Here is a 26,516-nt window from a genome sequence, read left to right on the forward strand (position 1 = left end):
ACAAAGAACTTCTCTGGGCTCACACTTTCCACAGCACCTAAGAACAGAAGGACTGGAAAGAGCTCCAAGAGATCCTTCCTCTTCCACCCTGTGGCAGGAAGTGACCCCGTCTCCAGATGTTTACCCAGTCTGCTCTCTCAGCGTAGCAGGGGTTTGAATGCCTCCTTAGGGAAGTGTCACAGCACCCAAACATGTTTCCAGTGTGAGGGAAAATGATTTCCCCAATATTTAACCTGAATTGTTTGCCATACTGGTTGAAGTGCAGAATTCTGCAGCCCCACCACGGGGCAGGACTTTACCTGGGACAACAGTGTTTCCATTATGGAGCTGGCCAGCTGGGAGTTCCTGCGAAGGACATCATAAAAACCCTGGAGACAGGAAGGAAGGACAAGTTGGCTGACACAGCAGAGAAAATGAACCACAGGCATAAGAAGTTGGCGTCATAAGATTGCAAAGACACTTTGGCACCACAAGGAACCATGAGGAAGTAACAATGTACTCAGTGTAAAACTCCATACCTGGCAAAGCAAAGGCACCACAGAAAGAAGGTATGAATCAGAAAAAGTACGAATTTCCTCACAGGGGCCCTCTCACAAGCTGTATCTCCCTAGCAGCGGTGGCATCAAGCCCAGAGTGACTTTCACTGCTATTTAACACAAGCACAAGATCCAACTTCAAACTGTGAAACCCTGCTTCAAAGGCAAAACAAGCCAGTGGGGAAACTGTAGGAGGCAACAGATCCTGCAGACTGAGAAAACTCAGTGGATGGATAAAGCAAGCACAAGTTTTCTAGCAACAGTGACAAATACACCCAGAACTTGCAGCTCATCAAAGGTCAATCCAACCCAAGATAAGGAAACAAAACCTCTCTGACTGGTACAGGTTTTTTTCTCAAGGTGGTACCCCATGGTTATAACACAATCTAAGATATGCACCCAAAAATGGCCCTTTATAACAGACCTATCACAACAGACCTAAGGACAGCCAAGTTTTATAGAAACTTGGAAAGGAAGATGAGAAAAGACAGAAAAGAAGTTTCTCCATACTCTCCAGATGGGGTTTTCTTTGGGGCCCATAATTAACTCTGAACAGCTCCACATCTACCAGTACCTATTATACCACTCCTCCTCACAGGGCATCAAACATCCTTCCCATTCCCTAGGCCCTACCACAGCAAGACAGACTTTGACATGTTTTTACTCTTAAACAATGCATGAGCTGAAGAAGATACATCAACGTGTCTTTGGGTGTATAATGGTCAAAAAAAAAACAGCAACAGAAGGAGTGAAAACATGTTACACATGTCCCACGAAGAACAAAACTGAGCTGAAAGGCTGTTTTTCACAATAACATGATTGTTATTTACCTGAGGCTAGAGAAGAATCAGACCACAGAAGAGCCTGTAGCTGTTTAAGAAACAGAAGAAACCATGTTTACCTCATATAACATGAGCCGAACGTCTGCTTGCTGGCTCAAACATCGCCTCAGGCTGCCCAGGATTTCTAGGCAGAAGGCCTCATTAGCTGCAGAATTGTAGCAGGCATGAACATCTGCCTGGACCTGAGAAGGTACATTAGTCAGTTATACTGGTTATAATATCACAACACAGGAGCAAGGTGGTAAGGGTCTGGCCCCTGAACAATCACTGAGATAGTCCTGGTGCTGCCAAGCTCCTCCTCATTGTCATGGAGCAGTGGGAATGCTCCCCAGGGCACTGGTGCTGTAAGAGAGAATGGCTCTGAGAAGCAATATCTCTAGGCCAGCTTCTTTTTGCACACTGCACTTCCTACAGCTTTCCTTACATGAAGGAAATCCTCGCTGGATTTCCAGCACTAATCCTTACTAAAGCTGCATTTCCATTCTGGGGGAACACTTCCCTTTTGAGTTGTTCCAAACAGTGCATTTTAGACACCAGACCGTCTCACATGGCCACAGAACAGCACTCACCTGAGTGGCACCAATGGCCTGGCTGCACTGGGAAGAGGACAAGCTGCCCAGAACCTTAAAATTCCTTAACAGGAGCAAAAAGCCAGCGACTGCAGCTTTACGAGCATCGAGCTGCCTGGGAATTGGGACAGGAAAGAGGGTTACGTAAGGAAACGTGGAAGCAAGAAGCTCAGAAGCACATAAAATATCAACTCAGCAATGAAAAAAAGGCCACAAATACAGAGTGATTGGGCCCTGTACAACTGTATTTCCCAAAAGAGCAGTAGAGTCCCAAACAGTCAAGAGCTGGGCAGTTTGCTGGAAACTCCCCTGCTCTACACTCTCACAATATTCCATCTCCTTTCTGTCTTACAATGCTTGCACTCAGAAAGAGCCCAGTCCAAGACCCAAGTATTAAATATCCCTTGAAAGCTAGGAGTGTCACAGACCTCAGAATTGGAAAATTCCTAATAAAAACCTGGTGTTTTGCTTTACTCATAGAAACGCCAAGTCTTTCCCAAGACCAAGTCCCTTGCTTTGAAAAATAATCTTAAATTTGGAATTCTATATTCATAAGCAGGCAGCCACTGGCCAACAAAATCCAGCCTACAATCACAGCAGGATTTGCTGGTTTGCTCAAAGCATGACCAAGACAACACCTTGTAAGGGATCAGAAGGAATGTGGCAGCTCAGCATTCTGATCAGTGGTTCCTTCCTGGATGTATTCAGCTGTGCTAGCCACATGTTGGAATTGGTTTTAATTTTGCTTATGTATTTGGAGTTTCCAACAGTTTTCTGAACTTGCAAAGCCCATTCATTGAGATGGGGGTTGGGATTTGTATCTCAGTTCAGTGGAGCTGTGACTGACCACAATTCCAGGCCAAAGGGACAGGAGATGTCACTATCCAGTTATGGGAAGAACACTGTAAGAAGACACTTAGCCCAAAATAAAAAATAGTTCTGCTCCAAAACCATAAATGAGTTGTAGAAATTTCTTCAAAGAATCCTCTCCCCAGCTTACCTGGAAAAGATAGCTTTTTGGAGAACAAGTATCAGGGAGTCCCTCACTGACATGCTGACTTTTAGCAGAGGCTGGAAAGGAAAATAACCTTTGGAGAGAAAAGCACTAAGGCATGCCAAGCCCTTGGGGCATATGAGCTCATCTTCCTCAGGCCCATCTGGCCCTGCATTTCCAGTACTGTCATCAGTACAGTAGGAAGACCAAAACATTTTAAAATAGACAAGAAAACCCATAGAGCTGTGGCAGTGATACACCTCAGAAGGTTAGTGAGGACACAGTGCAAGGGCTTAGGAAAATAACTGTTATCCCCAGGTTGGACAAAGCAGGTGAAAGCTAAAACACCAGGGCAGTATCTCAGCCCAGGCAAAGAGGAATACTGACATGGAGCTTGGAAGGAGAAAAATCAGCGTGACAGCTACAGCTGTTCAGCTAAACTCTGTAGATTTAATTTTCTACAGGGTGCAGCATCTGGGGATCTTCCAGATGAAAGGTCAGCACAGAGCACTTTTGGTCCTGTGCCAGACCACGCCATATTGCTTTTTGCTAGAGGGCACATGCAAATCCATGCTTGAAGAACAGTTCCATGCTACACCAAACAACCCACAGCAGAGAATGAAGGCTTATTTCATGAGGAGGGTTAGAGGAGGGTTATCAGATCATGCATATAATTGTGGCCCAGAGCTGTCACTGGAACTAAAGCAGCAAGGAGATCCATGGAGAAATGCAAAGCTTTACCTGTACTGCCCGGAGAAGCCCTTGCACAGTGTCAATGGGCAGAAAGGACAAATTGTCAAAGGTCTCTGTGACTTTGGAGGATGAAGTCTGAAGCACAAGAGGAGCAGACACAACAATATTGGACAGCAAGTCTGAAAAATAAAAGGACAAAAAGAACAGCTGATGCCAAGGGGCCAGAAAAGCCTCAGCAGAAGATGTCTGTAGAGCTAACAATTACAGTCTAATCAAAGACCTTCCATGACACAGAGAGGTCATTGACAAGCTGAGTCTACGGCAGACACCAAGCAATAAAAATGCTCCCAGCCCAGCTGAAGTGCCTCACCCCAGCAGAGGGCACTGAGATGCAAGGGAAGAGGCTGCAGCACTGACATCCCAGCAGCCCCAGTGGTTCCCAAGCCCAAGGACGAGGAGAAGGCAAGGCTGGGAATGTGGAACAGGCAACTGACTGATGATTCTGATTTTCTGTACGTCAGCTGTTCCATGGCAACTGCCTGCAAACATATTTTTCACCTGTGATGAATACAAGGCAATCTGATGCAGCTGATACCTCAGTCAGAGGAGAAGGAACAACTGATTTTCTTGGCTTCAGGTCACTTCAGCAGGCACCTCAGAAACCAAATCCCATCCTGGGTTGCATCAAAAGCAGCTTGGCCAGCAGACTGAGGGAGGGAATTCTGCCCCTCTACTCCACTTTGGTGAGAGCCCCCTTGGAGTACTGTGTCCAGCTCTGGGGCCCTCAGCACAAGCAGGACACAGACCTGTTGGAGCAGGTCCAGAGGGGCACAAAAATGCTCAGAGGGCTGGAGCACCTCTGCTATGGAGATGGGCTGAGAGAGTTGGGACTGGTCAGCCTGGAGAAGTCGACTTTGTTGTAGCTTTTTGGTAGTCAAATGAGGTTTATAAGATAGGGAGAGACTTTTTATCAGTAGCTGTTGTGATAAGAATAGGGCTAATAGTTTTAAACTAGAAGAAGGTAGATTCAAAGTGGATATAAAGAAGAAATTTTTTACAGTGAGGGTGGTGAAACATTGGCACAGGTTGCCCAGAGAGGTGATGGATACCACATCCCTGGAAACATTCAAGGTCAGGTTGGATGAGGCTCTGAGCAACCTGGTCTAGTGGAAGATCTCCATGCTCATTCCAAGGCAGTGGACTAGATGACCTTCAAAGGTCCCATCCAACCCAAACCCAATTCTGTGATTTTATAACGAGTTTTGAGGAGCTATGTTGTGACTGTCCACAGAGCAGAGCACATTTCTCTCTCTTGTCTGTTACCTATGAAGTGGCTGACTGGAGATGCTGCTTTTGTGAGGACTCTGTTCAGCACCTGCTCAAGAATATCACTTCTGATGGGCTCATGAACCTGAATGAGGAAGAACAATAAATAAAAATCAAAACCTTTAAGATATTCCTGTACTTCACAGCACAGGCATTGTACAGTACAAAGCAAACCCAGATCTGACAGGTAAGCAAGGATGGTCACCAGAAGTCCCCTTTCAGCTAAATCCACACAGATTGATTCAAATTTCATCCCAGCAAAATCAAAACCAGCACATCAAGGCACACAGAGTACACTCAGAACATAATGTTTCCAATCATCTGTGGGATCAAAATTTACCAGTTTGGTGAAGTTGAATGGGTTTCAATCCCACCTTGTCAGATTTTATTTGTACCTCTGAATTTCTCTACCTTCTCTACCTCTGCAGTTTCTTGGAAACTGTAATACTGTTTATAATAATAGGGATTACACAAGTATCATGACAGCTGTAACAGATTAAAATTAGATCTTCATGAGGATGGCCTTTTCCAGCTGGAAAGGGTCAAATAGGAGACAAAATCAAGTATTGTTTGCAAAACACTCACAATGGATACAGCAGGCAAGGTTTTGACACCGTTTACCAGGATAGAATAGGAACAGAATTGTTCTCCCCCCACCAAAAAAACCCTCCAAAACCTACATTACCTTAAACGTTTCCAGCAGGATACTTGCTCCCAGTCTGCAAGCCTGCTGGGCTGGCACTTTTGAAAGGCCATAACTGTTATCAGCAGCTTTTCCTCCAAAGGGCTTTTTTGGTTCATAGGATTCCATTAGGCTGAAGCCAAGATCCACCAGGCCCTGAGTAACATGGTCCCAACCAAATGCACTGGGGAAAACATTAAATAGATGAGGAAAGAAACAAGTTAGTCATAGGAAAGTTTGGATTAGATCTGAGGTAAAATCTTCTGCAGTCATTCCAGGGTCCAAAGCAGCAGTGAGAGACACTTGATGACAGCAAGGAAGATGACAGCCCTCACGAGCCTGTGACTGTCCTTAGGCTGAGGGACAGGTGCTCAGCACATCTCTGCAGTCCCAGTTCTCCATCAGAATTCCCTTCCAGCCCAAGGGTTTCCTCACCATTGGGAATGATGTGCCCTCAGGTCTGACCTGACTATAACAGCAGGCTACAGTTGGGATGCACAGGTACCCTACTGATGGCAAGATCTTCAAGCTGGAGAAAAAGAGAAGAGGAATGCCTCCCATCAAACTAAAGGACAGCTGGTGACAGACCAGAGCTATCCCACAGGATGTTCAAAGGACTAACCAGTCAACCAGATTAAACAGAACCTACTCCTCATCCCTTGATCAGAACACAAACTACAGCCAGCAGCATGACTCACTGCAGATTAGGCCCTGATCAGTTTAGTCCTTTGTACCACCAGAGCCTGAGATTTGAGGTAGAAGGAGCAGATTTACACAGCCACATGTTGTTGCTTTTTTTTTTTTTTAATTCGCTAATATAAAACTGGGATAAAACCTTTGGATTTTGACACTGATCCCTGCCAGCACATGGTCAGAAGTATTTAGCATCCCAGAGTGTTTTAACAAAGCTGAAACTCTCCCCACTTCTAAAGCCCATTGAATGTTCTGCTGCACGTGGCAGCAACTCACCTATTTTTCACCACTTCCAGAATGACAGCAGTTATATCATATTGTTGAGGAAACAAATCCTGCAGAAACTTGGAGGCCTGGAGGAACTGCAGGTCCTTGCAGCTTCTTGTGATTGATGTTTTCAAGAAATCAAATATCTGGAACATAAAATCATTACGTGTGAGGAAATGATCTTTGAAATGGGACCTGTATAGTCTTGGGTATGTTCCAGTAAGAGCACCAGCCAGACACAAGTTCCACTACAGCCTGCCAAAAATCTTAACTCACTTCTTTGTCAGGACAAATACACCAGTCTCATTAAGTGCCTCAAGAAGGGTGACTTGCTGCCAGATGCTCTTCATGTGGCCACCACAGAGCCAAAACATTAGAAAAATAGACTGCTTTTCTTCTCATCCTACAATACCAACCCACTGGAATCACTGCTCTGGAAAATTGTGATATTGCTCTGGGGTCTTTTACAGTGTTCAGTAAAGTACAGCACACCAATGATCTAACTGCCTACACACGAGCATCCTGAAACCATTCTAAGCCTAATTCTGATGGGACTCTGACCTAACCATGCTTCCTTTCCTTTACAGGGAGTGCAGAGTGCATCCCCATGGAAGCTCTCAGCAAGCTTACCAAGCACATACCTGCTCTTGCAGTCTGTGTTTTACAGCAACTGACAGCAGAAGAGCCACGCTGAAGGGACACAGGGCTCTACCAGGGTCCTTCTGTTGCTCAGTCTAGGAAACAGCAAGGAGCAGTGAGAAAACTTATTATCTTTACTGAAACACCCTGGAAATTCAGGCAGCTGCCAGGCACATGTCTCTTCAAACATATCACAGCACTCACTTAAGAGAACATGACTGCAATCATACAAATTATTAAATCCCTTGGCCAGATAATACATTAAGTTTTTAAACTTTACTTCAGTATTTCAAGAACAGTGGCTGCTCCATCTTTGCCATACCTTCAGATGTCTAATTAGCTCCTCGCCCAGGTCCTGGTCCAGGTTGATGACAGACACAATGTGGAGGATAACGGTGCCTTCCACGTGGCGGAGCTGGTCCAGGGGCATTGTGGCCACCTCAAGGTCCACTGACCTGTAAGTTTTACCAGAAAATAACAAGCCAGCCCAAGCCAGAAATCATTCCTTATGGATCAAGAAGGATGTTCTTGTACAAGGTTTAGCTGTTCAAATTCAAGGAGCCCTGGGCAGGAGCAGTGTGACTATAAATACCCAGGTAGTAAAGACAGGGGTGACAGGGCAAGAACTTACTCTGGAACCCTCTGTTCTTCCTTCTGTCTCTTATCCAGCTGATTGAAAAAACTGATGATTCCTTCCAAAACAGTCTTCTTACTGCCCTGCAAGGCAGGACATTACATTAAGTCATTGCAGGGCCTGCAGTGTCCCACAGAACAACACTCAATTCCCACACCTATCACAAATCTCAGGGTATCCTTCATTTCCCTCCATAAATTGCTAAGGCAGGTGAGCACTGCTCTATGGCCCATTTCCAGATTTCCAGTTTTCATATTTCTTTTGACTGCACTTATTTCTTTTGACTGCATTATAGAATAACTGGAAGAAACTCAAGCTCTCAAGTGTTCTGATTGTCTTTTTTTTTTCTTTTGAAGTTGTTATTAATTAGAAAGGATCCTTTATGTTTTAATCAATTGGGAAGGCTTTCAAATTTCTAACCTTAAATCTAACAATACATTTTGGCCAGTGGACCCAAATGACCCTCTATAACACACATATAATTTGTCTTTGGATCATTTTAGCATTGACTTGGTCACAAATGAAGCAAGGAAAAGAGCCAGATCACCCTGTCAAAGGGCAGAGACATTCCTGGCAGTCTCTGCTCTGGAGAAGAGCACAGGAGATGACACATCCCCAGTACAAGTCAGACTAGAGCCCAGTAGACAATCATAGTGCATGAGCTATTATTGCAGCATGCAGATCACAGAGTGAGCAAAACCACACTGAAAAAAACCAATCCTCTCTGCTGTCTGCTAGCTCTGTGCTCATCCCTTATTTCCCAAAGGTTTGCTTCTCTTCCCACAAGGAAGACCAAGATCCCACCCTTCTCTGAGCAATCAGCTTGTTCAGGCTAGAGGGAGTTAGAGGAAACGGATGTTCTGTTGCATCCCTACAGCGTGGTTTGGGAGCAATCAGAATCCCTGCCAAAATCCAGACTGCAGATCACTCTGGACATTTTCTTTCTGTTGGACTAAACCTGGGGGAAATCCAGCTCCCGTGAGCTTTTACCTTTGCAGAAAGCAGCAGCAGCTGATAGACCAGAGGGGGAATTTCCTGCAGGTCTAATTTGGAGAACATCCTGAGGACCTTTTCCACCACAAACTGCAGCTCCTCTCCTGATAGTGGAATATCCCTGTCGAATCAAAGTTTTTTTTTCATAAATTTATTTGCCACAGCTCATTCACACATGGAATAAAAACAACACCATGCCCAGATGTGTTTTGCATCCAAATCTGGTGTGGATGCTCACTGATCAACCATCCATGGTGCTTTGCCTGGTATGGTCACACCTCCTATTTGTACTTGCCCCAAACTGCTTATGAAATAGGACACAGACAGAACCATGGCACAAGTGGATGTTGAAGAGAAAAATAATTACCTGAACATGTTGGCAAGATGTATTACACACCGAGGATCCCACCTGGTAAAACAAAGATATGTTGGAAGATTGAGAGCAAGCTGGATTGTCATTGAGCTCTTCCCTCCTACACAATTATTCAATGTCACCATTTCCCTGTTACATTCTGATACTAAAATTAGAAGCCAGATTTCCACCAGAAATCATCACCACCAATCTAACCACCCACATTTCCATAGTTCTGAAGTGCCCCAGCCCCTTTAATAACAAATGCCAGAAAAGGAATAAAAACAAGCACTTCCTGAGACCAGTTCATGCAAGAGTCTCACAAGATCTGGGAACAGGCTGCTCCCTTGCTTTCCCAGCTGGAGAAGACACTGTCACAGAGGGCACAGATTCAAGGATGACAGGACACACAGCCCATGGTGATGCCTTTTTCCAAGCACAATGTGAAACACAATGTTTTGCCACGTGACCAAGACCTGCCAGACACACATACTTGCTGGAGCAGAGGGTATTTATCAGCTGTTTCTTAAACTCTTCCCCGTTCAGTTCACCTGAAAAAGCAGAAGTCTTAGGAGTTGATTCCAGAGGAAGGGAGGACAAGCTGCAGAGAAGGAGCTGATAGGGGGTTACCTTTCCCATAAGCCAGGTTTTCCTTTGAACTGGCCAGGGCTGTGAGAACAGTGGAAAACAGCTCCAAGGATTTCCCATTGGTCAGGCTGCCCCCTTTAATGACATCCACAAACAGGCTGGCAAGCTCTGCCAACGCGTGGCCTGGCAGCTGGCGGGCCTGGGAGAACATACAACAGGAGAGAGCCTGAGGCAGTGCACAGAATTCCACGTGCACATCCAAACTGTCACCAAAACCCAGCAGAAGACAGAATTTCTTACAGGGAAATGCTCCCTTAAAGGAAAAATTCAGCCCTGAGATCTCTTTACAGAACAGAGCAATAAATCAAGATTATGTGATTATAGATTTAGAGTTTTGAGCCTGAGATTAACTATCTAAAGATAATCAAGTTCACACACAGAGCCAATTCCAATACCAGCTAATTTAGTCTAGGAAAGATCCATGGAAAGGATACAACTAATTTTCCTCAGTGGCTTAGTGAAGTATCTCAATTTACATATGAAATTATACTCAGCAGAGCCCAGGAAAGCCAGCCCAAAGCAGCTTTACCTCCAGCATCAGCAGTCCTATGATTTCAGACACCTTGCCCAAATGCAGGTCCCCTGACTCCACTAGTGGGACGCAGTGCTTGTAAACCTGGAGTCTCCTGAGAACACCGCTTCTCTGGGAACAGGGGGAGCCTTGCAGCAAGCAAAGAGAGGGACAAAAGAGTGGGGAGAAAAGTTATGCAAGTAACATGTTGCTAAACAACAGGAAATCGGCAGGGATAAAATGTCACCTGGCTGCAACTTCCTGTTTTACCTATCTGACAAAATAAATAAAAAAACCCCAGAAAACAGGAAACTAGATACTTGGACAAAATAGTCAGCCACCCTGTTAGCACATCCTGTGGTTCACTCAACCTGTTCCCAGGGATCAGGAAGTGTCAAAACTGGGAGAAGAACCAGCTTGGCAATTGGCTCTCACCTGGCCAGCTCAGTGCTACGGCAAGCTACCTAAGGGCTCTCAAAAGCAAATCGCACTTACCGCGGGCTCTTCCCAACCCCAGTCCAGTTTGCTGTCTCCCCGCATGTATTTATGGATGTGTTTCCCTGTGACAGCCCTGACGAGCGGGTTTCTCAAGTGCCACAAGTGACACTTCCCTGTGCCGCTGAGCACGGGCTGGGCCCCCCGAGGGCAGCAAGCACATCACCCACCTTTGAAAATCCCTCTCAGCAGAGCCGCCGTCTCCCTCCCCTTCAGGGCCTGCCTGGTCACCATGTCGCCCAGCTGCAAGAGAAGGGCGCGCTGTGAGCCACCGCCCGCGGCGCATCCCCGCTCCCGCCCGGCCCCGCTCTCCGCCCCACCTCGCCCTCCGTCAGGCTCTGCAGGGCCTCCTGCAGCCGCTCGGGGCCCTGCTCGGCCGCCAGCGACAGGATGCGCTGGGCCATGGGGCCGGGGACCGCCCGCGACCGCCGGGCCGCGGCTCCGAGCCCCGAAATTCGCGCCCGGAAGTGCCCGCGCGTCGCCCGGGGAACAGCTCCCGCCCCCGGCGCGCGCTTCCCGCCCCGCCGCCCGCGGGGCCGCGGGTTCGAGTCCCGCGGGGGGAGGCAGAGTGCGCGGCGGTGTCGCTGAGTCACAGAGCGGTCGGGCTGGAAGGGACCGCGGTGCGTCACCTGCTGCGGCCGCCCTGCTCGAGCAGGGTCGTCCTAGAGCACCTGGCACAGCCCTGCAGCCCGATGGTGCTGGGATGTCTCCAGCGAGGGTAACTCCGCGGCCTCTCTGGGCAGCCTGGGCGCAGTGAAAGCGTTACCGGAGTGGGGTGCAGGCACGTGGGGTGCAGAGCCCGCGGTGCCGGGGCATCCTGCACAAAGTGCCCATTCAGCGCCACCCCGCTTCGGCAGCAGTGCCACCCACGTGGGGCTCAGGTACTTTCGAGTAAACCCCTTAATTCCGGGGGACATGAGGTACGCCCTTAGCGTACCAGGAGCTGTAGCCCGCCTTTAAGCAGCGGGATTTGGCCAAAGGGTCCGGTGCCAGCGCAGCGTGGGAGCTTTCGCAAGCGCCGTGCTCACGTGGAGCGGGAGCTGGTGCTGCGGAGACAGGGGAGCGGGTTTGCTGTGGGCAGCGGGATAACCACACCTGGAAGAGAGGTGTGCTTACGGCTCTGTCACAGTACATCGGGGTGGGTCCCCCTTGAGACCCGTTCACCCAGGACAAAACACTCGCTTGGTGATGCCAGGGGTGGTACATGTGTCTGCAAAGCTATTTCACCTGCGATGACCATGCTGGCCAGGATGCCCAGGTGCCTCTGGGATCGCAGGTTCTCTCTGGCACTCCAAGAGAGCATTATTGGGTCTATTTGGGAAACCCTCTGCTGGTGATGTACCCCTGTTATGCACTGTTTTGTGCTGAGCTGTGCACAAAGGTCCAATGTGCTGTAGGAGGGAGCTGAGCCTTGCACCAGGGCTGTGGGAAGGGGATGGGAGCCTTTGGGGGTCTCCTCTGAAGAGCAGTGCACTGCCTCAGGCCACAGTGGCATTGCTCAGGGTTTTGGCACAGGTCCGAATTTTCCCTCAGCAGCACCCCAGCCTTTCATCTGGAGTCTCATGCCTTCCTCCTCCTCCTTCCTCCCTCACGCTGGGGTCTCAGCTCTGCTTGCAGGACAGCCCTGTGTGGAAACCAAATCCGTAAATCCCAGAGGCATTACAAAACATGCCTTGTGTAAGCCCCTTCAGCCCTGCTCTGGTGCTTAGCCTGGCCCTGGCACCTCCCCAAAATCCCCATCATGGCCAAGCTCCTCTCCTGGGCTTGAGCACAGCTCCATCCTCTCCACATCTTCACACAGCTCCTACAATCCTTGACCCAAAGAATCAAGGCTGCAAGGGCTATCCTGCCTTATGTGGCTTCAGCATGCTGAGGCATCAAAGAAAACCCATTCTGCCATCCTACTGCACCCACATGTGGACTGAGCTTTGTTTCTCCCACATCCTGGGGCATCTCCCTGGGGCTGGAATGGGCTCCAGTTCCCAGAGCTCCGAGCAGTCAATCATCACTTGAGTCCATTGTAGAAATTTTGCTCATGTCTTTTTTTTTACAAAAGCTGAAAGGGGCCTTGTATGGATGCTGGTTTGGGAGGTCTCATAGGGGAGGAACTGGAGAGCCCCAGGAGCATCCTCTGCCACAGACCCATCCCCGCAGCCAGACCCTGCCCACACGGCTGGATTCACAGCAGGACCTTGCCAAGGTTTTTGGGGCAGAAGCTGGGGAAGAGACCTGTCCTGCTCACCCCGGGGAGCAGGCTGGCATGGCAGGCTGCCCACCACCTCCCTCTGCCCCTGCCCCGTGCTAATGAGCAAGTTACACAACAAGGAGCTTTTATACTTTGTTAATCGGGTCCGGCATCCAGCCCGCCTCTCCACGCACGCCCCGGCTGCTGGTGGAACCCCAGCTCCCTCCTTCCTTCTCCTCAGCTGCCTTTTGTAATGTTTTAATGGGGTTTCTTTCCTGGGCTGGGCTGACTTAATTACAAAGCTGCAGTGAGTTGATGCCTTGTGACGGTCTAATCCCAACCCGGTGACTCTACAAAGCTTTGCCCGGCTCCCTTGCTGCTGCACTCCGGCCTCGCCAGCCCTGCTTCCCTCTCAGCTCTGTGCACTGACCTGCTGAGGACACTTCAGCTCTTCCTCTTCCTGGTGAGTATCCAGGACATTTTTCAGCTGGAAGAACTGCGTTGAAGACCATCAGCCTCACTCAACCTGGCACCTCCAGGGCTTGAATTGGTTTTGATGCCTAGAACAAGGGGATGCCTATCACTTTCCCAGGAGGTGGAGGGAAAGAGGATGCCCCTGGGAAATGGGTGAGCTGGAGCCAAGCATCCCTCAGACAGCCTGGGCTTGGAGCTGCTGCTACAACCAGGCAGGGGTAGATGCTGCAGGCAGGATGAAGGCAGCTCCCCTCGTGGATGGGAACAAGGTGTTTCACCCAGACTGCCTTGGAAAGATGCTGACAGGTTTACAGTCTAGCCTTGCAGTTGGTGGAGCAGTGAGACTCGAGAGTTTGGGAAACACTGTGGGGATGAGTATTTATTTTGGTAATATTACTTATTTTGGTAGCAGAAATAAAAGGATGAGCTGGCTGCCTGGCCAAAGTTGGATTGCTCGCCTCTGCCAATGTGAAGGTGGTCTGAGACCACCTGGGTGAGGGCAGGCTGAGATGCCCCCAGCCCAAAGAGGAAAAGGCAGAGGGAGAAAAACATATGAAGGTTTCAGATGATCAATACACAGATTTTTAAGCTGCTTTTGCAAACATCCCTGGTGTTTCTCCAGGCTGCTCAGCCTCCTCGGGCAGGCAGAGATGCAGGCAGTAGGTGATGGAGCTGAGGAGCGTTGGGGGTGTCCTCTGGACACCCACTTCTGCCCCCATCTGTGCAAGCTGTGCAGAAAATGGGGCATAAGGGGGGCCGTGGAGAGCATTTGGATCCATGCTGATTCCTCCTTCCCTCTGCCAGTGTCCTGCTGCCGACAGAAGACAGAGGACAGCATGTCTGCAGTTGTGAGTACTGTCCCCATGCTGCCCCATCCTCTGGGCCCTGACTGCCCTCCCTGCAGTGCTGGGATGGGGTGCACAGGGTGCACCTTAGTCCAAGCAGCACACAGTCCATCCCTATTCCGCTGCACCCCCTTGGGTGCATGTGTGGAGCCTCTCCCCTTCCCCAGAGCTCCCAAGGAGACTTGCAGTGGGGCAGGGAGCTGGGGGGCAGTCTGGGGAGCCCCCACATGCTCTCCTCCCCGCAGACGGGCACGTTCCGGATCGTGTCGGAGGAGGAGCAGGCGCTGCGCTCCAAGCTGGAGCGCCTCACCACCAAGGACCACGGCCCCGTCTTTGGGAGGTGCGAGAAGATCCCCCCACACACCCTGCAGAAGGTGAGATGGCTGTGGGGAACGGGGGGAAGGAGCAGCCCGAGGCTCCTGCTCCTCAGGGGCCAGAGGAGACTCTTGACTGTCTCTTGCACTGGGGGGGATGCACTTACCAAAATACCTCCAGGCTGGGGACTGAGTGACCCTGCCCTCCCTATGCTGGGATGCTGCAAGGAGCTTTGCTGTCCTCCCCCAGTTTTTGGATGCCTCCACGCCCCCCGGGGTGTTTTAGCACGTGTGCCCGTCACTGGGTCCCCTCTCTGCTCCCCCAGGCAAAGGATGAGCTGAACGAGACGGAGGAGAAGAGGGAGGTGGCAGTGAAGGCGCTGCGGGAGCTGGTGCAGGAGCGGGCGGGCGGCGAGGACGTGTGCCAGAAGGTGGCCGAGAAGGTGCAGGAGAGGGACGACTCCTTCTTGCTCCGCTTCATCCGTGCTCGCAAGTTCGATGTCCACAGAGCCTATGACCTGCTGAAAGGTGGGGAGGGCTCCTGGGCTGTGATGCTGGGTGAGGATGGGGGTACACATCCCCCAGCAGCTCCTAGTCCTGTGCTGGTGCCTCCGAGCCCAGAATGGGCTGTGCTGGCAGAGCAGGACCCTGACATGGGAAGGGAATGAAGAGAGGGGGTAAATAGAAAAAGTCAGGTCTTGAAGAGAGGGGATGAATAGAAAATGTTAGGGTTGAGGGGCTTGGAAGGAGTTGGGATGGGGAAGGAAATAAATGAGGGTGACACCAGGCATCCTGCAGCACCAGGACAGTCCCATTCCTTACAAGTTTACCCAAACAAAATGGAAAAAAACCTCACATTTGGTGATGGTTTCATTCATGCAGCCAACCCAGCTGGCTTGGGCTGCATCCCCTTGAGACCCCCATGCCTTGTACATGCCCTACACTCCCTGCTCTGTACCCCTGTAAGGAGCCAGTTCTGCACCCTCCCCACGCTTCTGTACGCTGTGCCTGGGGGGCTCTGCACCCCTAGGGCACTTGTAGGTCTGGGGACAGGTTGGGGTGCTTGTGGCACCCTCTCCTCACACTGAGAGTGACCCACAGGGGATGGAGGGGGAGCAGAAGGGCAGCCCAGAGGGGGGCTGCTGACTGGAACCTGCCTGGCTCCAGCTCTGCTCTTCTTTGTGTCAGCTTAGGGGATAATGAGTTGTAATTATCAGTGCTGGCTCTCAGATGAGCTGTTTTGTTTGCCTGTATTTTCCCAGGATGAAATTCCTTACTTTGTGCCTGCAGGGTGCCAAGAGAGGGTAGATGGGGGTTTTCACCCAAACAGGGAGGAAGGGGAGAAGGGAAATGAGGGGGGAAATGACTTCATCTACTTGTTAAGGTTGGAGAGAAAGCAGGTGTGGGAAGCTCCTGGCAAGGGGAGGGATAACACCGAGCATGCTGGGGCTGGTCTGCTGCTGAGCTTCTCTTTCCCCCTTTGCTGGAGGAGACCTTACCCATGTGGGCCACAGGCAGAGCTTTCTACAGCTCTTGGCCTCTGACATCTCACCATCACCAGCCCATCCCATCTCTGGCAGCTCCCCCAGCTTCCTGAGGCTGGGCAAGCAGCCAGTTTTGCCAATTTTTGCTTCTCTCCAGGCTACGTGAACTTCCGCCAGCAGTACCCGGAGCTGTTTGACAACCTGAGCCCCGAGGCCGTGCGCAGCACCATCGAGGCCGGCTACCCCGGCATCCTGGCCAGCAGGGACAAGTACGGCCGGGTGGTGATGCTGTTCAACATCGAGAACTGGGATTACGAGGAGATCACCTTCGATGAGGTGAGCCCAGCTCAGAGGCTGCTCCCACAGCAGTGGAGCTTTTGGGCTTGTCCCGCTCGGCACGTCTGAGCACAGCCTCCTTACACACGTGCACCCATCCAGCCATACAGGTGGAAGTAAATCTGTAGCCCTTTGCATTTATCCTTTGAGGGAGCCTGGGCAAGCATGGTCCGCCCCAAAAGATGCAGTGCAAGATGCCAAATTCAGGGTGTGCATCCCCCAGCCCATGTAACATGGGCTGAAGAAAGGCACCACACAATTAAATCAAGGGCAGAGGAGGAAACTGAGGCTGAGGGCATGGAAAGGGCTTCTTGGCAAAGAGGTCTTCAGGCATGTAACTCAAATCTTCTCCCAGTTTCCTTTTCTGCTCAGCTCTGAGTCTGGTCTCAGTGTATCCCTGATCTAGATCTGATGCCCATGACTTGAAAAAAGAATGTGGTCACCCCCTCCCTGCTCTGAAATCTGGGAGCTGGCTGTGACAAGCTGGCTGGAGTCCAACAGACCCTGGATAACACTCCATGGGACTCTTCCTGAGTACCCCTAGGGTCTATGGGAGGTGAGACCTCATACAAGACCCTGCTGTCTCTCCTCTCCATTAGATCCTTCGTGCCTATTGTATTATCTTGGAGAAGCTGCTGGAGAACGAAGAGACCCAGATCAATGGGTTCTGCATCATTGAGAACTTCAAGGGCTTCACCATGCAGCAGGCATCAGGGATCAAACCCTCTGAGCTCAAGAAGATGGTGGACATGCTGCAGGTGAGGTGGCAAAGTCTGCACCCAGCAGTGGCAGAGGGGACCCTGGGGAAGCAGGGAGCTCAGAGGCAGGGCTAGCAGGGTTTGGGATCACCACCATGCTGGAACAATGAGAATGCATCTTGGAGAGGCTGTTCCCTATCATCCTCTCCCTGCCTTGCCAGCTAATTGGCTTAATCCTGCAAAATTTTCCCCACCCCATCTCCCTGTCTTCTCAAATGCCTGACCAGAAGCAGTACTACCACTCCTTGCAGCATCCCAGGGCATGGCCTGGAGGTCTTTCCTCATGAGCCTCTCAGCCCAGCCTGGTCCAGGCTGGATGGAGACTCACAGGTACTCCAGGATTTCTGCCCTTGGACCAAATGCCAAAGACACTTGGCTCTTCCCAGGGAAGGTCCTTCTCATGGGGTGGGAGCAGTGAGCTGTCTGGGAGGTGCTTCAGCTCCCTGGTACTCCTGAGGTGGGGATGGTTGATCCTCTGGGTCAGAACAGAGACGGGGACACGGAGCAAGGAGAGCCGTGGCAGTGCTGGTGTATCCACTGCTGCCTGCTCAGAATTGGGTGGACAGCACCATCTGTAACCATCTGTGTCTGGGTTTGGGATCCTAGGACTCCTTCCCAGCACGGTTCAAGGCCGTCCACTTCATCCACCAGCCCTGGTACTTCACCACCACCTACAACGTGGTCAAACCGTTCCTGAAGAGCAAACTGCTGGAGAGGGTGAGTGTGGGAAAGGGGCCTGCAGGGAAAGGCATGTCCTTGGCTGAAACAGAGCAGTTGGGAAGAGCTGCCCTGGTCCTCTGCTGAGGGTCACTCCCATCTCCCCCCAGGTCTTTGTGCATGGTGAGGAGCTGGAATCCTTCTACCAGGAGATCGATGCTGACATCTTGCCAGCAGACTTTGGTGGCAACCTGCCCAAGTACGACGGCAAAGCAACTGCAGAGAAGCTCTTTGGGCCTCGCATCGAATCTGAGGACACGGCTCTCTAAAGCAGCAGCCTGCTGCCCTCCCCTGTGCCACAGCACCAGAGGTGGCCCTCTAACCCCAGCCACCTCCCTCCTGTAGCATTGGTTGAGTGACTGCTCGTGCTGAAGCACCCTGGGTTGCTCCACGCCTGTCCCTCCTGTCCCCACTCCAGGCAGAGGGCTGTCCCTCCCAGGCACAGCATCCTTCCCTCCGGAGCCACAGAGAAAGGAGGCCACCAGCCCTCTCCCACAGCCTTTCCTGGAGCTGCGAGGGGAGGACAGGAGAGTGTCTGCTCTGGGAAGGGAGGGCTACAGTGAGGGAGAAATAAAGTGTTTAACAGCAGAGCTCTGTGGTGCCTCATGGTGAGGAAAGGGGCACAGCTTTTGGGTGCTGGCTGCGCTGCTGGTTCTAAGGAGACCAGGAGTGCCAGCATTTGGCAGGGGACCCCAGTCCCCTCATCACTGACTGCACTTTGGCACTGGGACCAAGGGTCATCTCCATGCCCATCTCCATCCTCCCTGCATTCCAGATCAAGTCCCTTTCTTGCCTGAGAAAGGGCCGCTAGTTCCTCATTATCTGCTCTAACCAGGGAAGAGAAAACAGATTCAAACAAAAACCCAGCCAGGGTCCCAGGTGGAGCTGTCTCTGCCCAATTCCTGCTTGGGTAGGGAGGGGAACAGAAGCTGCAGGAGCCATTGGGACTAGGAGACGGATTTCAACCACAAAGCAATTGAAAGACAAGCAGGATGTACCCTCCTAAATCCTTCAAAAGCCTCAGCACGGTTGTTTCTCCTAGCACTGCACTGTGAAAGGGAGCCCATTCAGGGAAGCCCTACCAAAAGTCACCATGGAGGGCAAAGGATGGTAGCTGTGCAGCAAACAAGCTGCACCCGATACTAATTACCCCTTACTCACATGGGGAGGAGGGAGGCAGAAGTAGCTGTCCCAAGCAGGGGAGTCTGTTCTGGTTCATGAGCCAGGCATCTCCTCCAAAGAGCCAACTGGACCCCTATTCCCAGACCATCTACCCCCTTGGCCTGCAGCAGGGCTCAGAGAGGAACCTGGTCTTTGCCGAGGTTACCTTCTCCCTGGTCCCACAGTGGGTCCTGTCCCCCCTCCCAGATCCACATGGGTCCTTTTCATCAGCCAGATCAGCCCCCACACCCGAAGATGGCCGAGGTGGAGGGTGCTGACAAGAGCCACATTCATCAGGGCACTGGCTCAGGCTCAAACCAAACAGGACAGAGGCTCTGAAGCTGCAGGAAGGACAGAACCTGTCTGGGGTTAGATGTTTGCTCCAGCCTCAGCTGCTTGGTGAGTCCATTCATGGAGAGTCCCAAGGCCTGAGGCTGTGCCAACCTTGTGCAAGAGTCCAGAGACAGAGCAAAAGGCACTTCTCCACCTCCTTTGGCTCCTTTCTGTACCTGGAGCCAGCCCAAGGAAACCACGTGTGACAACCCTGCAAGCATCAGGCCAGTGCAAACACAACAGCACAGCTTGCCTGGGAGGCAGAGCAATTGCAGCTTGTGGAAACAACAAGGGGAAAAAAAACCCATCCACAAAGAAAGGAGTATCACATTTGTGCCTCTGGGGTTTGGACTGGGATAGCCACAGCTCTTGGGAGGCGCCCCTGGCTGTGCTCACCACTCCTGTGACAAACTGTCAGCCAGGAGCTTGCTTTGATGGGGAGAGCAGCACAGCAGAGCTGGGAGCCGAGCGACTGAGCAAGGCAGGAAGGAGTTCTGAAGTGGATCTAACAGCTAATTCATAATTGCCAATACATTACAGATGAAGGCCATTGTGTCCCACAGAGCACCCAGTCCAGCTGCCCCAGCAGGTCACCAGTGCCAGTTACCCTCCACAACTCCCTCCCATGGGCTGCAGGTAATAAATCACAGTGGAGAGTTGTTAGGGGCTGGTGAGTAGTGCTTTTGTACAGCCCAGGCTCCAAGATGTCACTGTCCTGGCCAGAGATGCTGGTTTGTGTTTCTCCTGCCAGCAGCTGAAAGCTTAGGAAATGCACTTGCTCTCACATAGGGAAAAATAACAGATGCTCTATTCCACTGGCAAAAATCACTCTTTTTCAGTAGTTTCACAGCAGATGTGGTTTTTTTAAGCTGATGCTATACCCATTCTCCACCAGAGTGGCAAAGACCTCTTCTTGGCCAGAAGACAAAAAGCAAGCAGGACAGGCCTGAGCACCACGAGTGCTTGTATCACCTTCCCCCCAGCCAGCTCCCCAAGCTGGGCCTCAGGGAAGACTGAGAGCCTCTGCCAACATATGGAACTTCACACACAGGCACTAGCTGTAGCACTGACTTCAATAAGTCCTTTATTTTTAAATAAAGAAACCCCACTGAATCAAAGATAACAAAATTACATTTTGTTTTGCAATGACTTCCATTTTACACCACACAAGAACAAAAATTAAAGAAAAAAATCAAAGACAGTTTTATATATATTTATATATAATTTTAAAGGTAAACATCAGCAGATATAGAAAAATTGCATTGCTAGTTGCAAATCATCTCCCCTGCAGCTCTCCGCTCCAGAGAATCTGACTCAGAACATGGCAGCAGGGAGGGTGTCTCAATATACAGGCTTCTTTAGGGCAGCATTTAGAGATAGTTACAGAATATAATTTTGCCAAATTGAAAATATTTTTATAGTCAACTGCTCACCAAGAACACTGGAAGTCACTCTGCCTGTTCTGACACAGCTGCATGAGAAAAACAAGGGCACAGGTCTCCTCTTCCCAAGCTCTTTACACATCTTTTTGGCTAGCAAATTTCAGAGAAAGAGGTTATGCTTTCTCAAGAAGAATGGCTAGAGATCTGTCACTGGGAATTGCAGTCAAACTATCATGTGACAATGAGACAATATGCCCCTTTGGAAAGTTGTTGACTTGGGCAAAGCAGTAGGATTGGGTTATAACAAATATAAATGGGTTTTATTTGGCTTTTTTTTTTGTATTTTAAAGACTTTTTAGTTGGCAGGGAAAATGAGATGGGCCAACATCCCAGCAGAACTATAGTGGAGATCCAAGAAGAAAATTCTGTATCTCCTCTCTGGTCATGCAAGAACTTTGATTACAATGGGAGCTTGTCAGTCAGACCAAAGCAAAGGGGCTTTGTGCCACCTTGTACAGATGTTCAGGATAACTCCAGAAACCTTTCCAGCACAGCATGGGAAGCTGACAACTGCTTTGACTCATTGACTCACTTGTGCCTAAGCTCCCCTGACAGCTGAGGAAGTCCAGGCCAGCGTCACTCCCACTGCCAGTGAGAAGAGGGTACAGTAACAGGGCACTCTCCCTGGGCTGGTGCTGCTCTGAGGCATTCTAAGCTTGGAGAAAATTCATAAAGTCCTCACACCAAGAAGGGCTGTTTGCTTTTCACCTAGAAGCCATGAAAGACACTGCTTTGAGTCACTGTGGCTCCAGCACCTTCCCAAATGAACCATCCCCCAGAAGGGACAGGGACACATGGAGTATGACTCAAGCCAAAAACAAGATGTTCTTTACAACAAGTGACTTACACAGGCAGCACAAGGCTCAGGCCTTCTCTGGTCTCACAAAAAAAGATTGAAGAATTTCATTAAGCTCCAGACAAGCACAGCATTTCCAGAAAAACTTGGAAGCAGTCCAGGTGACTAAACTGGCAATTAAGTCCTGAAGATGGTACTCTCTGCTCTTTCCTTTGAGATGTAGCCACTTGAGCAATTTACCTCCAGCTATGCTGCTGGAGTGCTAACAGACAAAAACTTTGGGATTGCAGGATAACAAGTCACACATTAAGCAAAGCAAACCCTGCTTCCATGACTCAATTCCTACTGCTAAAGGAACAGAGAGTTGAAAGTGATCCACTGCCTATATACATTGTTATTTTCAGCCTTGAAACTGACTGTAGCCAGCTGTAGGCTGCCCACAAAGGTCCTTTAAGTCAGCACTCAGTTGTGCTCTGTGCATCACTGGTGTGGCTCAGTGTCTGAAAATTCATTTACCAAAAAGCAAAGCCCCAAAAGCTCTGACAGAGCTGTCACTGAAGTCTCTAGATATGCTGATGTCAGGGGAGGAGGAGGAAAAGGGCAAGGCACCACGTGTCAAAGGGCTGTGGTCTAGGAACTTGTGACAGACCCAGGACAGATGACACACAGGTAGCTTGGCTAAATTCAGTACTGGAGTTAATAGTTCCCAACATTTTTACTTAATGCCCTGTCTTTGTAACCCATACCTTCATAAACAGGAACTGCAGAAAAACACTAAGGAAAAGGATTGCAGGGAAGTTCACTGTTTGCCTTTACAGTGCAACTACAACACTGCCAGACCCATCTGAAAACACCTTGATTTAGAACAAAGGGACAATTAAAAATGCTGGCAGAGCTCGTGTAGTGGAAGCTGAAATTCCTTGTGCTCAGTCAGAGCAAGTCTGAGCTGCTTATTCACCATCTTCAGATATCTCCAGAAAAATGGCAAAGGTGATGGTTGGACCAGCCTAACCATCAAAGAGTAATTGTTCAGCAACCTGCTGTCTGATTGAGAGGGTCCTCAGGGCTCATGTTCAAGTGCTACTTACATTCAGTGATGGGAAGGTGTGTTTACCATGAGACTACCCGTGGAAGAGCTCTTCTAATGATTTTTCTAATCCCAGCTTGAAACTAAGCAGAGCACATGTCAGATTCACCAAGCTGTAATCTTGAACTGCTCTATCAGACCACACTGCAATGATCTTCAAGTGCACACTTCAGCAGCCTCATGTGTTTTGACAAGAGATGAAAGACCTCACCTCTAAGACTGAAAAATTCAGACTGCATTTAAGGCTGGGCTCACTGGGCAAATAAAGAACACCTGCCCACATAACAAGAGTAGCATTGCCTTACTTTGGGAGATAAAAGTATTTCAGATTAGGATTGGACAAAGTCTCATGTGTCACTAGGTATCAATCATCCATCATTGTCAGTAGCAAGATTTAACACATAATTTAGATAACATGAACTGCAGCTTAATTCTCTCCTCTCCTAGTTCCTCAAGACCTCTAAGTGACTGCTGCAAGTCTCACTACAAGTATTGCTGGGAAAGAAGCATCAAATTTATTGAGATGGAGAGAACAGTTTGTTTTTTTTTTTTTACACTGCTTCCACCTACAGGCTTAAGCTGAACCTCAAGCTCCAGAAACCTTGCACAAAAAAGCCACAACAAAATTTGTCCTTCCCCAAATAAGCCAGACTCAGTTAAGTCACAAGTGATTTGAACAGTTTTAGATTCAAGTGCAAAACCAGGGCAAAAGAGCAAGACAGAGACCCACTTCTGTAGTGGAGAGTTTCAGAAAGTCCACAGCACTGGCACTTCTGAAGTACGAAGGCTTGGGTTGTGGGTAGGAAGGAGTACTCCTCAGAAAGGCTCTCCAAGTTTAAAGAAAAATCTCTACTTGATTAGAGAAAGCTACAGCCCCTGCTGCTTTGGGAACTGTCCAGTTGCTCACCTCATTTTGGGAGACTTAGACACCTAAATTTATACTGTATCTATTTGATGTGTACATGTGTTGTTTACACTCCACTTCTGCTGAGGCGAGGAGATATTTAAGTCATACTCAATGAATATTACATGAACACTACTTAAGCAAAAAACCTGAAATGTCTTTTATGACATACTTTAGTGATGCAGTATGAATAAGAACATAACAACACAGAGACAAGATATCCATCAGCTAAGAATATCCTTGCTAACTGAAGCCCTAAAATAGTTCTTAAGGAACAGCCACAAGCACAGCCAAATCTTGCTGTAGCTTTACTTAGTTTCATCTTCTCTTTGAAGAAAAAAGAAACCCAGATTTACTGACTAGGAGAATGTGCAGATATCCACAGTTCATCATGGATCACAGGCCAAGGTGTTCGGCCTAAGGCAAATGAAAGGAATTTCCTGATATGACAAAGCATCTTTGCTACAATAGTTAATTATTGCTTTATTAAAATGAAACCCCACCTACTCAACCTACTGAAGTTCAGGGACAGGGCATTCCAGGAGGCTTGTTCCCCAGGTTTGTTGTTACCAGACTGAAGACTTGCAGCTTGTTTCACCCTTAAGCTATAAATTAAAGTGCCTGGAACACAGACCAAGGCTGAAGCAATAAAGTGCTGATGAGGGAAGCTGTGACAGGAAAAGAACTTCACTGACACTGTGATAAAGAAACCCTATGGATGGATTAATGACCCTACAATATTGAGAGAACAAACAGTAAGGAAAAAAAAAATTTACCACTAGTTTCAGTCTCCAGATTGTCATGGGACAACTTTCCTTTAATAACTATCTTGGCACAGACCACAGCTGCTTGAGGGAAAAGCACAGGTGAGTAGCCAGCTTTCCTGCAAACAGCTTTCACACTTCACTTTGCACATTAAAACTAGAAGGGGATGTCTGGTTGTAGAAAAGAAATTCTAGTGAGAAAGAGCCCAGTGTCTTACTGTAGCCAGTAATCCTACAGCATTACACAGATCTGGAAGTAGTCAGCCACGCAAACATGTCATTTCATTTGCACAGGGCTGGGGACACCAGTTCCACATCAACTGTAAGGCAAGTCACAGGTCTCAAACCCACCTGGTGCTCTGAAAGCTAACGGGAAGAATTTTGGTATTATTTACCCTGACATAAGGGAGTAGATCTAAATAGACACACCCTACCCCCCACCAATTAATCCCTAAGAAAGTACAATAGCTCTTCATTAAATATTCTTTCAAGCAAATTGAGCTCACAGAAAAAATCCTGCAGATTCTTAATCATGGGTTTCCATTTGAAAGCCAGAGCCAGCTTTAAAAAGACCCAGGCCAAACAAAGAATCCAGTACTGAAAAGATAACAGTATTTAAAAAGAGGCAAAGATGACAAGAAGATGACTGATCAGGTCCTGAAGTGAGAACATGTTTACATAGAAACATTAACTGGCATTACCAGGTTGCAGCTTTTCTCTACTTGGAGATGCAGCATAAAGCCACCCCAATCCACTCACAGCTCAAGCATGGAAAAATTGAATATTTTTAAAGTGATTCACTTGTGCAAGTGCATTCCTAGGTACTAAAAGGTTTCCCTTGAGATGGTGCAAAGCTGACACTACACTTGCAGTCAAGCATCTGTTTTTCTAAGCCACAATGTAGTGGCTTACAGACTGAACCACTTACTGGCTTGTGGCTTGGTACAGGGATTTTCCAGCACCCAGAGAGAGAAAAGAGCCACAGTTATCCCATCAACTACACCTAAACAAATGCTGCAGATCAGTTTTTGACCAGCAGGTAAAGAGATTTTGACATGTGAAACTTCTGCTATATTAAAGCAAGCAGTCTTTAGCTCAGTAGCCCTGTAACAAGCTACAGACAGCAACCCAATTCTTCAAGCAGAGCAGTAAATTACAAATCCACGTGACTGGATATCCAAAGAGGCTCTGACCAGATGTTAACCTTTGCTTTAACTCAATTTTGGAAAAAACACATGGTGATCAAACCCCAGCCATAGGATATCAAGGAGAATGGAAACCTGAAGCAGCAGGTGAGGGAACAAGATGTTCCCAAACAGAGATATACTGAAGTGATCCAGAGTCTTTGGGTTGATTACTCCTGGCCAGACACAGCCTGCTCAGCCTCTGAGCAGTGTGGCTTTGTCTTCTCCCACTGGCAGATGGCATTGGCATACTGCACCACGAGCTTATCCATCCAGGTAAGAGGTTCTGGGAACAGCACAGACCCCTCAAAAAATCCCAGGTGGCCTCCGTGAAGGGGCAGCACATGCATGACATTCTCTTTTTTCTCTGTAAAAGAAAAAGAGGCAGAAAGTTCCAGGATAACATCTTCAAGCTGAGAATGAAAGCATCTTGAGCTGCCAGGACAAAGGCTGCCCAAGAGATGCTGCTGACTGGGCCCTAACAGCAATACCTGTAGTGCTGTAAGAATGGTCATTCTTTAACAAATGAGCACCTTTAACTCACATTCCCTGGAACTAGGACTCTTTGCATCATGTCAAGCTGCACTAAGCTCTGACAGTGCATCAGCCATCCTGTTGCATGGACAGTGAAAAACTCTTCTGTGCTTGTTCTGTCTGAAAGCAGCTGGGGATAAATTCTCTGCTCACAGCCTCTGACCAGGAAAAGAATGAACCCTGCTTCCCTCCCTGTGCACCCACTCTTTGTGTGATGAAGCAGCAGCAGCTCCCTCTTCTGAGCTTCTAAGTGCAATTTACCTTTTTCCTTTTTTGAAGACAGACAGCTCAACTCCTTTCAAGGGAGAGATCCCAGTTCAGTGC

The 26,516-nt window shown here is 49.1% G+C and overlaps 3 protein-coding genes across 4 annotated transcripts in view; 1 reads left to right on the top strand and 2 right to left on the bottom strand.

The window, feature by feature from the left end:
* Positions 1-11,363, bottom strand: part of FANCI (FA complementation group I) — a 23,458-nt gene extending 12,095 nt beyond the window's left edge. Inside the window, exons 1-18 of the mRNA XM_041418648.1 lie at positions 11,195-11,363; positions 11,045-11,117; positions 10,398-10,528; positions 9,851-10,007; positions 9,714-9,771; positions 9,236-9,277; positions 8,866-8,989; positions 7,873-7,958; positions 7,564-7,696; positions 7,244-7,336; positions 6,612-6,748; positions 5,646-5,826; positions 4,958-5,045; positions 3,683-3,813; positions 2,948-3,018; positions 1,948-2,062; positions 1,438-1,560; positions 300-368 (exon numbers count right to left, since the gene is read on the bottom strand). Coding sequence (XP_041274582.1) covers positions 300-368; positions 1,438-1,560; positions 1,948-2,062; positions 2,948-3,018; positions 3,683-3,813; positions 4,958-5,045; positions 5,646-5,826; positions 6,612-6,748; positions 7,244-7,336; positions 7,564-7,696; positions 7,873-7,958; positions 8,866-8,989; positions 9,236-9,277; positions 9,714-9,771; positions 9,851-10,007; positions 10,398-10,528; positions 11,045-11,117; positions 11,195-11,278 — 1,896 coding nt within the window. The 5' untranslated portion in view covers positions 11,279-11,363. The remainder of the gene's footprint in view (positions 1-299; positions 369-1,437; positions 1,561-1,947; positions 2,063-2,947; positions 3,019-3,682; positions 3,814-4,957; positions 5,046-5,645; positions 5,827-6,611; positions 6,749-7,243; positions 7,337-7,563; positions 7,697-7,872; positions 7,959-8,865; positions 8,990-9,235; positions 9,278-9,713; positions 9,772-9,850; positions 10,008-10,397; positions 10,529-11,044; positions 11,118-11,194) is intronic.
* Positions 11,364-14,144: 2,781 nt separating this feature from the next.
* On the top strand, positions 14,145-18,256 carry RLBP1 (retinaldehyde binding protein 1). Its single transcript, XM_041418771.1, has 7 exons — positions 14,145-14,381; positions 14,624-14,752; positions 15,019-15,220; positions 16,334-16,512; positions 17,112-17,270; positions 17,877-17,987; positions 18,098-18,256. Exons 1-7 carry the CDS (start codon positions 14,184-14,186, stop codon positions 18,254-18,256), a joined length of 1,137 nt encoding a protein of 378 aa, XP_041274705.1. The 5' UTR covers positions 14,145-14,183.
* Positions 18,257-20,540: 2,284 nt separating this feature from the next.
* ABHD2 (abhydrolase domain containing 2, acylglycerol lipase) overlaps positions 20,541-26,516 on the bottom strand; it is a 38,608-nt gene continuing 32,632 nt past the window's right edge. For both annotated transcript variants that reach the window (XM_041418996.1, XM_041418997.1), the window contains one exon: positions 20,541-26,025. In XM_041418996.1, coding sequence (XP_041274930.1) covers positions 25,829-26,025 — 197 coding nt within the window. In that variant the 3' untranslated portion in view covers positions 20,541-25,828. The remainder of the gene's footprint in view (positions 26,026-26,516) is intronic.

This window comes from Onychostruthus taczanowskii, unplaced genomic scaffold, assembly GCF_017590055.1.
Source record: "Onychostruthus taczanowskii isolate IOZ18803 unplaced genomic scaffold, ASM1759005v1 scaffold6, whole genome shotgun sequence".
Lineage (NCBI taxonomy): Eukaryota > Metazoa > Chordata > Aves > Passeriformes > Passeridae > Onychostruthus > Onychostruthus taczanowskii.